This window comes from Podarcis muralis, chromosome 7 (genome assembly GCF_964188315.1).
Source record: "Podarcis muralis chromosome 7, rPodMur119.hap1.1, whole genome shotgun sequence".
Lineage (NCBI taxonomy): Eukaryota > Metazoa > Chordata > Lepidosauria > Squamata > Lacertidae > Podarcis > Podarcis muralis.
The window spans coordinates 43492884-43505785 of NC_135661.1; the positions used below are offsets into that span (position 1 = coordinate 43492884).

The following is a 12902-nucleotide window of genomic DNA, read 5'->3' on the forward strand; positions in this document are numbered from 1 at the left end:
TATAATGCATGTCTAATTGCTGTAGCATTACAAAGGGAGAATTGTAATCTTTCCGTATGAGCAAGGAGGGTGCTTGGGCAGGTCTAACATAGCCCTTTCTCGGGGGAGATGCTTCTTCATTTCCTACAGCACCAACAGCAATAAATCCATTATTTGTAGTATCAGGGTCTCAAAGCTACACTGGAGCCATAATTAAACCCATGAATTCAATCCACTGATGAGAAGAGGATGAAAGGGATGTTGAGGTCTGGACTGTGGGGTGGGGAGTTAGCAAGTGGTAAGGAGAGAAGAGAAAGCCAGATCTTGCTGGAAACAGGTAAAAGCTTTCATCAACAATGAATGAAGCAGGTAGCCAGGTCTGGGGAAACACAAGAGGAAGGTGAAAAAGCATGGAAAGCCTCAAGGGACAAGGCTAGAATTCTTGAGATCTTCATATCAGTGCAGAAGGGAATCTGCATGCAGATTAGAGACCGCTGAACATGCAGGTTGGCTGCAAGAGGTTTTTATATACTCTGTGCAGGCTTGGTAGGGAGAAACGTGTGCTCTGCGAGGGCGTGGGGGGGAAACCTCTGTCTTCTTCCATAGGCTGAATTGCCCATGAGTCCTGGTTTCTTGTAAACTTTCTTCACTCCTTTTCAACATTCTGTCCTCTGCACTTCTTTAGAGGTTTGCTTGTGCAAAAGGAACAGGACTGGGTAATGTGAAGCACAAGACGAGATTACTGGGAGGTGTGAAAATGATTTGCTTGAAACTAGAAAGTGTCTTCCAAACTTTGTAGCAGAAATACAAATTGGTTGAATTTCAGCAAGTTGTACAAGTGGTGAGGAAGGTGTGGGTGTGTTTGCTTGCCTCCCGTAGCTGCCCTGTTAATTCACATTATAAATGAGCACCAATCCTGATTAAGGATTGTTAATGATGTGTTGCAGTTGTGTTGTTATTGATCAACCCAGGCATGACTACTAAGCTGCTCTTACAGTATGTGTGCAGTTGGCGTCTTGACTCTTCAGTCCTTGCCTGAACCTTTTGCAGGTGGAGCATTTTACGTAGCTTGGTCTTTCTGTGAGAGCTGATGTGTGGATAAAGGAGGCTGATTCTGCAGTTTCACATGCCAGGAAATGGGAGGGAGCATACAGCTCCATATAGCTAGGCCCACAGGTGGGTCAGGTAGGACCATGAGCTAGCAACAATAAAGTGAAATTCAGATGTAATGTTTATCTTTGTCAAATGGGTACAGTGAGAGCAGGGGGTCCTAAACCCTTTCTCTTCATTGGTTTTTTGGAAAGTAACTGTCACTTCTGTAGCCCACCCCTGATTATCACCTCTGGATTTGGCCACGGGTGGGAGTAGGTAAGTTGCTGGAGGAAAGGGGTAATTTTGGACTCTGCTCCTCCTGCTCCCATTTGACTATTTTGTTCTAGCAGGGCAATGGCCACACTCACATGTAGGTTTTGGGGCCCAGGGTGCTCAGCTGGCTGTGACTGATGTCAAAATAGGGAAATATTCCTCAAACTGGCCTTGGCTGTGGGAATCTACCTTAAGCGGAATCTGACCATTGATCTTCTGAACCTAGTCATGTAAAAGAGAATTTTCTTCAAGCATTTGGGCAGAAGGAAAGGCGTTTCCCAGCCCTCCTACCTGAAGTCATTTTACTGGAGGTGCCAGAAAGTGTAGCCACGGCATCTTCTGTATGCAGAGCAGACACCTTTCCCCTAAATCATGGCCAGTTTCCCTTTTAATTACTATTTTTATTCACTTACCACATTAGTATGGTAGGGGCAGTTTATGAGAGGGCTAAGTGTGTATGTTTACAGCTGTGTGTAGACACGTGTGCATGCTTGCAACTCTGTGGTGCAGCATCGACAGGAGTTAGGTCTGGATTTGCCCACACCATTACAGGTCCTCCAGGTACAACACTCTCTTTTGCACTGACATGGGCTGGAGACTGAATCTGCTCCCTGCCCCCAGCTGATTGCAGCCATGCAGAATCTTGCCCATTTCTCCCTGCCCAGGCCCGGCCTGTGTTTTGTTTCCGGGTCACAACAGAACGTTGGCAGCTGCCTCTTCTGCACAGTGCCCACCTGTGTCCTTGGCACATTGCAGAGTACCGTAATAGGAGTGACAAGACACAGGTCCCTGCCCCAAGGACCTCACAGTTATGCTTCGGTAGGCAAGGGAAGTGACACACAAATGAGGTACAAGCGCAGCAGGAGAGGAATACAGTAGGTGCCATGATGCAGTTAGGTAACTTCAGACTCTGGACTTTGTGGGGGCACTTTAGATAGCAGGGTATATTATTCCACTCAGCCCTTCTGCATTTGGGGGCCCTCCTGCCCCGAGAGCATTACTGAACACATGCACAATTACAGTCCTGGATGTTTAGGCTTTGTTTCAGTTACTAATGAGTCCTGGATCTTGTTTCAGGCACTATTCTGTGGGTAGTCCTTCAGCTGCCTGTACTAATAGATGCTGTTGTTTCATCCCCTTTGAAAAATGGCCATTGCTCTAAAGCAGCTGGTCCTTCAACCTCCTGAGGCCACAGCTGTTTCTGTGCTGAATGTGTGCGAGGGGATTCATTTTGCCATAGGCTGTGGCACAGCGTAGTATGCCTGCTGGAGTTAGCGGGGCCTTGTGTGTGTGACCCATGCCCTTGGTACTTCTTGGGCAGGCTGGAGGATTCTGCAGCTGTCTGTGCAGAGGTTGATGTGCCAAGGAGCCTCCCTGCTCTGGGCAGGTGAATGGAAGAATAATGAAAACTTCTTTTTCATCCCTTCCAGCCATGTACAAAAAGTTGGGCCTGGCACCTTATTCTCTAGGGGTGGGGTGGCATCCCACTTTTATTTCCCATCCCTTCCATGCTGTGGGGATGAAGCTTCAGTGGCACAGTCTGCACTGCTTTCTGGGTGGCAGATATGCAAGCTCCATGTCTACATATTCCTTTTCAACCTCCTTATTGTTTCCCAAGGGGCCTTTTCCAATTTCAGATGACAATAAAAAGAGATTTTGCGAATGTGAGACTCGTGTTCTCTGATACTGCGAATTCAAAACCTCAGGTCAGGTCAAACAATTTCTCCATTCAGACCAATATTGTGTACTTTTGACAGGCACCACCAGCTCTGCCAGGGCTTTAGCTGAGACTTTTCCCATCACTCCATGCCTGAAGCCAGCAGGACCTGCCAGGATTTTAGGTGTGATATTCTGCCTGCAAAGCATGACTATATGGAAACCCACTGTGTTCGATTAGGCAGGGTAACTCCCTAAGAACTGTGCATTTAAACCCCATCTAGTTACTGAGATCCAACAGCAGGTCACCTGTTAATAGGAGCAAAACCTCCACACTTGTTTCCCACTGGCTTCAGTCTAATTTAAGCAACCTACAGCAGGAGCCCCACCCCACCCAGTGACATTAAGAAATGTGGGGGGGGGGGCCCTTGCTTTTGCAAACTCCAAGCTATAGGAACAAAGGAACTTTTTTTTTAACAATTCAGGGTGTAGAGAGGTGGGTGTGGCCAGTGATTTGATGGTTTTGGAGATTTGGTTTTAATTTCCTGGATCCAACTTTTACCCTCTTCCTGGCACCTCAAGCCGGCAGCCAGATTGCACTGAAGTTGCCTCTGCCTCCCTCCCCCCCCCCCCCCAATGACTCCTCACCTTGTCTACAGTCTTGTCCTGCAGTTCTGGCCCCCGCAGTGGTGTTGCTTCAAACTAAGAACACAAGGTGGCACTCTTGAGCCACAGGCCCAGGGAGGGAAGCAGGGATGCTGCCACCAGATTACGTTGCCCAACCAGGAACTTCCCATCCCAGGAATCGGGAACACAGGAAATTGCTTTATACTGAGTCAGGCCGCTGGTCAATCTAGCTCAGTTTGTCAAAAATAATTGGCAGCACCTCTCCAGGGTTTCAGCCGTGGGTCTCTCCCAGGTCTACCTGAAGAGGATTGAACCCGAGACCTTCTGCATGCAAAGCAGGTGCTCTGCCACGGATACCTTTCCCAACTCACATTTCCTGTCGCTCCACTGCAGTTCAACTCAAACCACAAAAACATCTGGCCAGGCCAGCACTGGTGCTCTTCATTTTCATTCATTTTGCGAATCTTCATGAGCAAAGTGCTTTCTTCCAATGTACCCCAACCTTACCCCATACCTCTTCTGGTCAGCCCCTCAGAGAGAGGCTGTTCTGTGCATTCACTTATAAGCTTATCTTCATTTATTGCAATACACGTGGCCTGGTGCTTCGCTTTGGGCCAATAATTCAGCGTCTGCAATGCTTAGCTTGGTTCCACTCTGCCAGAGGGCCAGCAGGAATGAGGGGTGTCTAGTGCAATGAATAGCCTCTGCATGCACTGCAGAACCATGGAGTTTCCCAAATCATGAGCGAGCTGGAGTTAGAGGGAAGGATCAAAACTCCTTCCTCCCTGCAATAAATACAGTGGTACCTTGGGTTACATACACTTCAGGTTACATACGCTTCAGGTTACAGACTCCGCTAACCCAGAAATAGTGCTTCAGGTTAAGAACTTTGCTTCAGGATGAGAACAGAAATCGTTCTCCAGCGGCGCGGCAGCAGCAGGAGGTCCCCATTAGCTAAAGTGGTGCATCAGGTTGAGAACAGTTTCAGGTTAAGTACGGACCTCCGGAACGAATTAAGTACTTAATCCGAGGTACCACTGTATCTGGATGGTTATTGAACACAATCTGTGGCTCTCTTCACTGCGTAGATTGACACTGCAAGAGGGCAGTGATGTACTTGTCTGTTTTGTAACATGTCTCTCCACTGATATCAACATTTTCCTGTCCACATGGTCCCCATTCTCTTCCATTCTTTGAACTCAAGTCAAAGACGACATATGTAGCCAGCTGAGCCCTCCATCAGAGACTCAGGAAAGTTCGTTGCACCTTAGCTTGCCATAATCTTGAGGACGGAGACCACGGCACCCCACAAGCCACGTGCTGAGCCCATCACCTACGTAACAAGCCAAGACTGCAGCCAAAGTGACTTCAGTTTACGTGGGACATTGGGAGGCCGGCAATCACTTTCATCAAGACCATCTCGGGAAGGATCTATTGCCTGCCAGGTTGTGGGACCCGAGGCTCAAGATGTGCAGCATGAACAGGACCAGGAGGTGGAGATACAGGGTGGTGGGCTGGGCTCCGCTTCCTTGGAGGTGGGACTCTTAGGTGCTGCTTTCCCTACTTATTCTCCTGCGTGGAAACCGCAGCCCCACTTGTCGTTTGGCGACTCTCCTCTGAACAGCCTCTCGTTGCCAGGATGTCTGCATCGGACCGGGTGGTGGTGGTGCTTGGCGGAGCTGGCACAGTGGGCTCTGGCATTGTCAAGGCGCTGCTGGAGAAAGGTAAGGCTTACATTGACGTGCCTTCCATCTTGCAAGAGCCTGGGTCGAGATTCATTGACTGTGTCTGTGTGTGTCTGCCTGAATGCATATACTTGGGGCTGTCTGAGTCCAGCAGCTGCACATTCAACTATCTTTCCATAGTGTTCTGATCTGTTTGACTCCTGCTACCAATTGTTTGTTTCTACCAAGCGGTGATGAGCCCCAAATATACCATGGAAGTTCTAATATTCTAATATCAGGCATGTGTGTGTGTTGAGGGGGACAGTATCTGTGACTACTGTGCTTTTTGGAAGCACTTTGCACACACCCAGAAGCCACTTGTGTCTCTCTCATTAACTCATGTGCCTGAGGCCTGAGCCCTAGCATTAAAAACAGTTGCCAAGACCAGGCTGAGCTCCGTTTCATCAGCTGTTCCGCCATCAATCAGACATAGGAACTGATACAATGGCATCCATGCCCCCTCCTTGTGCCCAGGGCGTTGCCTCCTCTGATCCTTTGTCATCTGTGCAGGCTTCCAGGTTGCTGTCATTTCTCGAGACAGAAGCAGATTGGAGAAGCTGAAACAGTTTCTGCTTCCATCAGCCTGCCAGCGGCTGCACACCCTGGTTGGGGACATAGGTAAGACTTTGTGTGTAAGACCTCGGCTACAGTGCTTCTGAGGGCCATGAGTGTGGGGCTGCTGTGGGGAAATACTGGGCAGACGGAGTGGGGGCTGAAATGTATGGATGGTGGAGAAATTCATTTTAGTTTGTATCTAAAGGTGATTTTGTCAAATCTGCACTTTCCAAACTAATATGCGAACCAAAACACAACTGTTCTTCGAAGCTGATATTTATCCAAATGCAGCTCTCCAACCACCCGTGCTTACAAGAATGCATATATGAGGGGAAAGTGTGCATTAGAATGCAGAAAACAACATGCAAAAAATAAATTATATTGAGGGAAACTGCTTGCAAAAAAAGTGTACATTATTCAAAACTGCATATAAAAATGTGTTTATTAGGAGAACTTAACACTAAAATGTTGGTAAATTTTCATAAGGATTTTTTTAAAAAAACCTCAAATTTCTGCAAAAATGTGGAGAACTGAATTTAAGTTTAGGCAAATGAGAAACCAAGAGAAGCAAAACAGACAGGTCCTTCCTTCCCTGCTGGAACGGTATCTCCATAATGTCCGGGGAGGTGGCTGGGCTGAATGGTGGAGGGGGCACAAATTTATTGAGGTGTCCAGAGCTAGGAAAAAGGAAGGCAGAAGGCGCCCAGCAGACAGGCAGCCTTCAAGCTGCAGGCGGTTGTACTGCCCCCTCCAGCAAAGAGCTGATCAAGGCTGCCTTCAGAAAAGCAGAGGCAAAGGCAGCCTTTGCATGAATCTGGGAAAGCATTTCATGATTTGCATTTTGACGGCCAGCATCGAAAGATATTGTGATAAAATTAAGGCAGCAATGAGCACCACTGCAGTAAACACCCACATACAATCCTATAGCCTTTAGAATTCAAGGTACTTTATAAATAAAAAGAGAGGAAGGTGATGGTCCATAACTGGGAGCATTGAAGAAGAAGAAAAGAAATAGGAGAAAGTACCTGAATTCTCTTGGGAAAATACAAATTCAAATTGTTGCAAGGAAACTCAAGCCTACTTTTTCTTTTCTTTTTAAGGAAGCCCTGACAGTTGAGGGCAATTCTCTCTCTTTTTTGAGGTTTGAAGATGAATCCCCAGCATGCTCAGTGGAGCTTTAGTTGAGCCAAGTATGTTGTCATCTCTCCACCAAATAACTGGGGTCCCTTGGCCAACTGCACCTGCACAGGATGTCACAGTGGCTGTGGGATGCACCAGCCTGTAATCTGAGTCACTGATGCTGCAATCCTTATGGACCATTCACACCTGCAAGGCAGCCATAGCATCCTATCTGCAGGATACAGGCATCATGCTGTTATTGGCAGGCCACCTGTAGGTGAAGACCCTTGGGTGGCCTTGCTTTTTTTCTTCCTCCATGAGTTTGGCAGGAGGGGAAAGGCTCTGGGCTGTTTGGGAGTACAGATTGATAATGCTGGGGAATGCAGCCACCTGGTCTCACTATCTCTGCTCCTAAATTTTCCCCATCCATCCAGGTTCTGAGGAAGGTGCAGAGGCAGCCAAGGAGGCTCTGCTGAAGAGCACTGGGAAGGTGACAGACGTGGTGTCCTCCCTGGGCTTCAGCTGGTGGCAAGGGGGTCCCCCTCTCACTCAGACCCTGAAGGAGCTGCACCGGGTGAGCAGGGAAATAGATCAGAAACAGGGGTGCCCCTAGATTGTCCCTGTTTTGCAGGAAGGATTCTAGTGCATACCAGGAATGTAGGTTTGTGCAATTGGCTCTGTCACCCTAAGACAACAAATCCACTTTTTTAAATTTAGAAAACTGGCTTTTTTTTTTTTTTTGCAGTAAATTAAGTGATGGGGAAGGGACGCAGGTGGCACTGTGGGTAAAAGCCTCAGCGCCTAGGGCTTGCTGATCGAAAGGTCGGCGGTTCGAATCCCCGCGGCGGGGTGCGCTCCCGTTGTTCAGTCCCAGCGCCTGCCAACCTAGCAGTTCGAAAGCACTCTCGGGTGCAAGTAGATAAATAGGGACCGCTTACTAGCGGGAAGGTAAATGGCGTTTCCGTGTGTGGCTCTGGCTCGCCAGAGCAGTGATGTCACGCTGGCCACGTGACCCGGAAGTGTCTCCGGACAGCGCTGGCCCCCAGCCTCTTGAGTGAGATGGGTGCACAACCCTAGAGTCTGTCAAGACTGGCCCGTACGGGCAGGGGTACCTTTACCTTTACCTAAGTGATGGGGAAATGCATTCAAAAGTGTGGGATGAACAAATCATTAATGGGAACAGGGGTACCAACTTGAATAAAATATTGTTAGGGGCCCAAGTAAGCCCCTGCCCTGCATAATTAATCACATGATGCAGTGTACACACCATTTGAATGGGAATGCCCATCAACTCTGTGGGGGCCTGGCCCCCTCAAATATTTTATTGTGGGGGCCAAAGCCCCCATGGCCCCTAGGAGTTGGCTCCTATGAATGGGAAGATGCATAAAGACCCCACAAGGACATCAGGTTCAATGCTCATATATGACCTGCCTGCAATAAAATCAGATAGGACACTGTATAACTTTTGTGTAAGCTTTGTGCAAGCAAAACAGATTGTCTGGAGGAACCCAAAGTTATCCAGATCAACCCTCTCCCATTCTCTTTCCTTCTCCCTTTCTCTGATGGATAGATTCTGTTTGCTGGCTTTTGGGGCCATTTCTATGATAATGGTACTCTTCCCCTGAGTTGGTCTTGTTGGCACTCTGCAATTATGTACTGGAAAGTGCTATAGCATTTTTAATAACAACACATCTCTGCCCATTGAAGCAGCACTTTCTCCTTGATGCTGGCCAAGCCAGGGTTGAGGGCTTTGGGGTAAGGCCAGCCATCAGGTAGAATGTTGATAGAAACACCGGAAGTGGCAGCGGTGCTTTTAAGCAATGCAAAAAGCTGGGACAGGAATAACTGGCCACAGATAATAGTTTGTAGTGGCAGAGAGGCAAATTCCTAATTTTAAGAAAACTGTAACTTGATCACATTTGCAGAAGAGGTGTGATTGTGTGGATCTCCTCTTTTGGAGACTCTTGGAATACTTCAGCTGGGACAATGAACACGGGTGTCCCTCTGTTTCCTCTCCCACAGGTCCTGGACACCCTCCTTCTCAGCACCTTCACTGCCTGGAAGGCCTTCTTCCCCCTCGTGAAGGACAACGCAGATGGAACCTACACTTTCATCACTGGTGAGATGAGCTGGGTTGGTCTGCAGAAGTTAACTTTGGGGAGAGAACTTTTACTGGGGCTTCAGCCAGCTTCTCTTGCCCAGTAGCAATAGAAATGCACCTTTCATTTCAGTTCGCAGGCCCTCATTGCTTTTCTACCTTTCCATACCCTCTCTCCAATTAAGTCCTGCATGCCTGAGCATGTGGGCAGATGACCAGCATTTGTGGGGCAGCAGGTTGTGCCTTGTGGGGCTAGGTTGGCAGGTACTGAGCCATCATTGGCACAAAAGCTGCCCTGTTGAGAGCTACCCAGGCACATGGGAAGAAGACGACTTGTTAGCCCAGTGTTGCCTTCTCAGGCTAGCAGTGGCTGGAGTCTCAAGGCGCTTCCAGACTGTTTCCAGGTGGGATTCAATCACATACCAACAAATTCAGGTTGCGCAATTATAGTTGGCCAGGAAGTCTTGCACAACAAACCTGCTCCACCCACAAAGACTGGACTTTTTGCAATAAGGGAATTGATGCACTGGAAAATGTCTCATCAAAGCATATATTTGATGATGTAGACATCATCAAAGTTCCCTACAAACAAATTGGGATGAATATTCAAAAAGCAGGTTGTCTGGGAGGTCTCCCATTGGCTGCAAACATATCCTTTTAGATGGAAAGAGTGAGGATTGAACCCTGGACCTTCTGACTCAGCCACTGGTGGTGATGGCAGCTGCTTCCTTCCTTCCCTCCCGGCTAAATCATCTTCTCTGTTTCAGGAGGGGCTGGGGAGCGCCTCCTCATGCCAGGCACAGGCTTCCTGACACTGGGGGCAGCGGGGGCCTTGGCCTTTTCCCTCATGGTCCGTGAGGAGTACCCAGACGTTCCCTGCAAGCTGAATGAGGTCAGTGCTGGGTTTGTTGGTGGGTCAGCCAGCTCCCTACCCACTGTGGGGAGTAATTTTGCCCTCCCAGGGCTGTAATTAGTGGGGTGTTCAGCATCTAAGAACATAAGAAGAGCCTGCTGGATCAGGCCCACAGGCCCACCTAGTCCAGCATCCTGTTCTCACAGCTGCCTCAATTGGAAACCCACAAGCAACAGCTGAGCACAAGAGCACACTCCTGTCCTGTGGTTGCCATTCAGAAGGATACTGCCTCCAGCCATAGAGGCAGAGCATAGCCAGCATAGCTAGTAGCCAGATCAACAGCAGGAGTAGCCAATGTGGCACCCAGGAGATGCTGTTGGGTCCTGACTCCCATCAGTCCCAGCATGGCTCAGTAATAAGGGGAGATGGGGATGTAGTCCATGTTGGCTGCTGATCTGTGGGGTTGGTTTTCCTTGCAGGAGAGAGAGCTGGAGACTTTGAGGTTTCTCTGTGAAATGTGTGTGTGTGAGGAGAATAGTCCCCAGGCAGATTCAACCCTGATGCTCAGCGCTCCCCCTACAGCTCCTTCCAAGCCTCTTTCTAGCACCAAACTCAGCAGAACTTCTGTGGAACCTTTAACTCACTCAGAACTTTGGGGAAAACCTTCTGAATGACTGAGATCATTAGGCAGGGTGTTGCTGGCATCTGCCTGCCTCAGTAGACAATCGCAGACTGCAGGTGGGGCAGATGACGGTGCCCAGTTGTGCTGCTAGAGGTTCACCATGGGTCTGGGATAAATGAAATGGCTGACTTTAGTTGATCCCAGTGAGCCGCAAGTCTCTGACTGGCAGGGTTCATTCAGCAGGGATGGGGAAATCAGTCGCTCTCCAAATGTGGCTGCGCTACAACTCCCATCATCCCTGACCACTGGCTGTGTTGGGTGCTGGGACTCTGAATCCAACAATGTCGGGGGGGGGGCTTCCCAATTGTGTGCAGATCAGTGGATGGCTGGCGCAGCCTCCCCCCTCCCAATGTCTCTTCTGGCACTGTCTTGGCTTTCCCTGGCAGGTGAAAATCAACATGGGTGTGACGACACCAGAGCGCCTGGGCCCCGGGTACGTGAGCCACCTGGAGGTGGGAGAGGCCGTGGCTTCCCTGGTGGACAAGAGGATCGTCTCACATACGGTGCTGAGCGCCAGCTCGCCTGCTGACCTCAAGACCTTGGCGCTGGAAGGGAAGCTTTGAGGCGCCGGCTAGGAGACTTGCCAGCCATACCCACCCATAGTCCCTCCCCTTATGCCACCCCCTGTGTCTCTCCTTGGTGCCTGACTGGTAGGGAAAGGGTGCTTTTCAGCCCTGAGGCTCCTTCTCTCCTTCTCTGGCCCTTCTTCAGAGCCAGATGGGCACAGAAAGGGAGCATCAACATCACACATAGAAACCGGCATGAGCCACTTCAGGGAGGTAGTGGATCATCTGGTGGTGGATCTGGTTGAGAGAGGGAGAAGCTCCTCTGAACAACCAAGCCTGACCCTCCCCAGGGAAGCTCTGGTCCTCTAGCTGGTTGCACATCAACAGCCTGCCTGGAGAGTCTTGTGGTGGGTGGGCTTGCAAGATTGGGCAGGGATAAGGAGAAACATCAAGTACCAGTGGTGGCAAAAGAGGGTTTAAGGAGGCCAGGGGGATGCTGGGCATTTGTGGCTTAGTTCAGAGGGGCCCCTCTCATCCCAGAAACAAGATGGGTTGTGTTAGATTTGCCTTTAAATAAAACAACCATTGCAAAATTATGAGCTGCTTACCGAGCAACCCCTGCTTTGGGGACTCACTGTGTGTCCTACAAGCCCACCCAACCCGTTTGGACTACCTTAACGATGTCCTGTCTTCCAGGCAGATGGTTCCAGCCTCCAAGGCACCAGTTTCCTTGCTCTAAAGACACCCTGCCCTTGAGTCTCTCTATCTCCCCCCCCCCCCATCCTAAGTGCAGCCCAGCATTTGGAAATGGCCTGTGGCCCACCTAGCCTGGAGAGGAGAGAGACAGAGATGCCAACAGCCAAGCACTCGCTGCACATTCCTGTCCCCGTCTTGCCATGTTCATTTGCGCCTTTCACTAAACATTGTATTATATTTAATAAACCCTTAATACTGTCTATTGTGCTTTCCTTTGCTTTCTCTTGCTTTCCCTCTTTAAGTGCCTTTTGGAGGAGGTCTGGGGGGGGGGGTTGCTGGCTGTTCATCTGCCTTCTGGGGGAGTGACTACAGGGTAGCAATGAACAGCAGCCCCAGTTGATATTTGCAAGGGTTAACACTGAGGAGAAGGGGGTATTGCAAGGACCCTTTTGAATTTGGGCAGAAATCAGGCACCATTTCAGACCCCTCCCCTAGATGAAGGAAAGCACGTTTTCAATCCACACGAACCAACCCATTCCGAAGCAAGGATTTTGCAGCAATGCAATCATATTTGGGATAGCTCAGCACCGAAGGTCCCTGCCTGGCTCCCACTAGCTGTTTTCCAAGGCCCCCTCCTTTCCAGAGAAAGTACGTGCCTTTCTGCAAGGAAAGAAAAAAGAATGAGAAGCATCTCATCTCCCTTTCTGGTGAGCAGGAGTTTTTGTGTTAAACGATTTCTATCGAAGAACAAAGGGGCCATACATGCAGAAGTTGGAGGGGAGTCGGGAAAACCCCACCCAGAGGGCAGATTGTTGTCTTTGAAAACACATCCCTCTTGTTAAGATACCACAAGATGTTTGTTAAGGTCCTTCTCACAGGCCTGGGAAGAGATAGATCTTAAATGAATATAAACTTCTCTTTGAGACTCACTGTAAATTGCCTCTATCCCCTGCCCTGGTCTAGCTCAATGGTAGCAGAACCATTCAAATCACACTTACATTCAAGAGGGCCATGTGGCTTTGTTTCAGTTGCAGCAGAAAAG

General features: G+C 49.2%; 1 protein-coding gene across 1 annotated transcript; it reads left to right on the plus strand.

Moving 5' to 3' along the window:
- Positions 1-3629: 3629 nt before the first annotated feature.
- Positions 3630-12117, plus strand: LOC114602105 (farnesol dehydrogenase-like). The gene is made up of 6 exons (XM_028739926.2): positions 3630-5351; positions 5862-5969; positions 7460-7599; positions 9048-9144; positions 9891-10015; positions 11045-12117. The coding sequence occupies exons 1-6, from the start codon at positions 5267-5269 to the stop codon at positions 11219-11221; spliced, it is 732 nt and encodes a 243-aa protein (XP_028595759.2). The 5' UTR covers positions 3630-5266; the 3' UTR covers positions 11222-12117.
- Positions 12118-12902: the final 785 nt, after the last annotated feature.

Coding starts and splice junctions, on each gene's coding strand:
- LOC114602105 (XM_028739926.2), top strand. CDS start 5,267: ATGTCTGCATCGGACCGGGTGGTGGTGGTGCTTGGCGGAGCTGGCACA. Junction 7,600..9,047: donor CCCTGAAGGAGCTGCACCGG/GTGAGCAGGGAA, acceptor CCTCTCCCACAG/GTCCTGGACACCCTCCTTCT. Junction 10,016..11,044: donor TTCCCTGCAAGCTGAATGAG/GTCAGTGCTGGG, acceptor TTTCCCTGGCAG/GTGAAAATCAACATGGGTGT.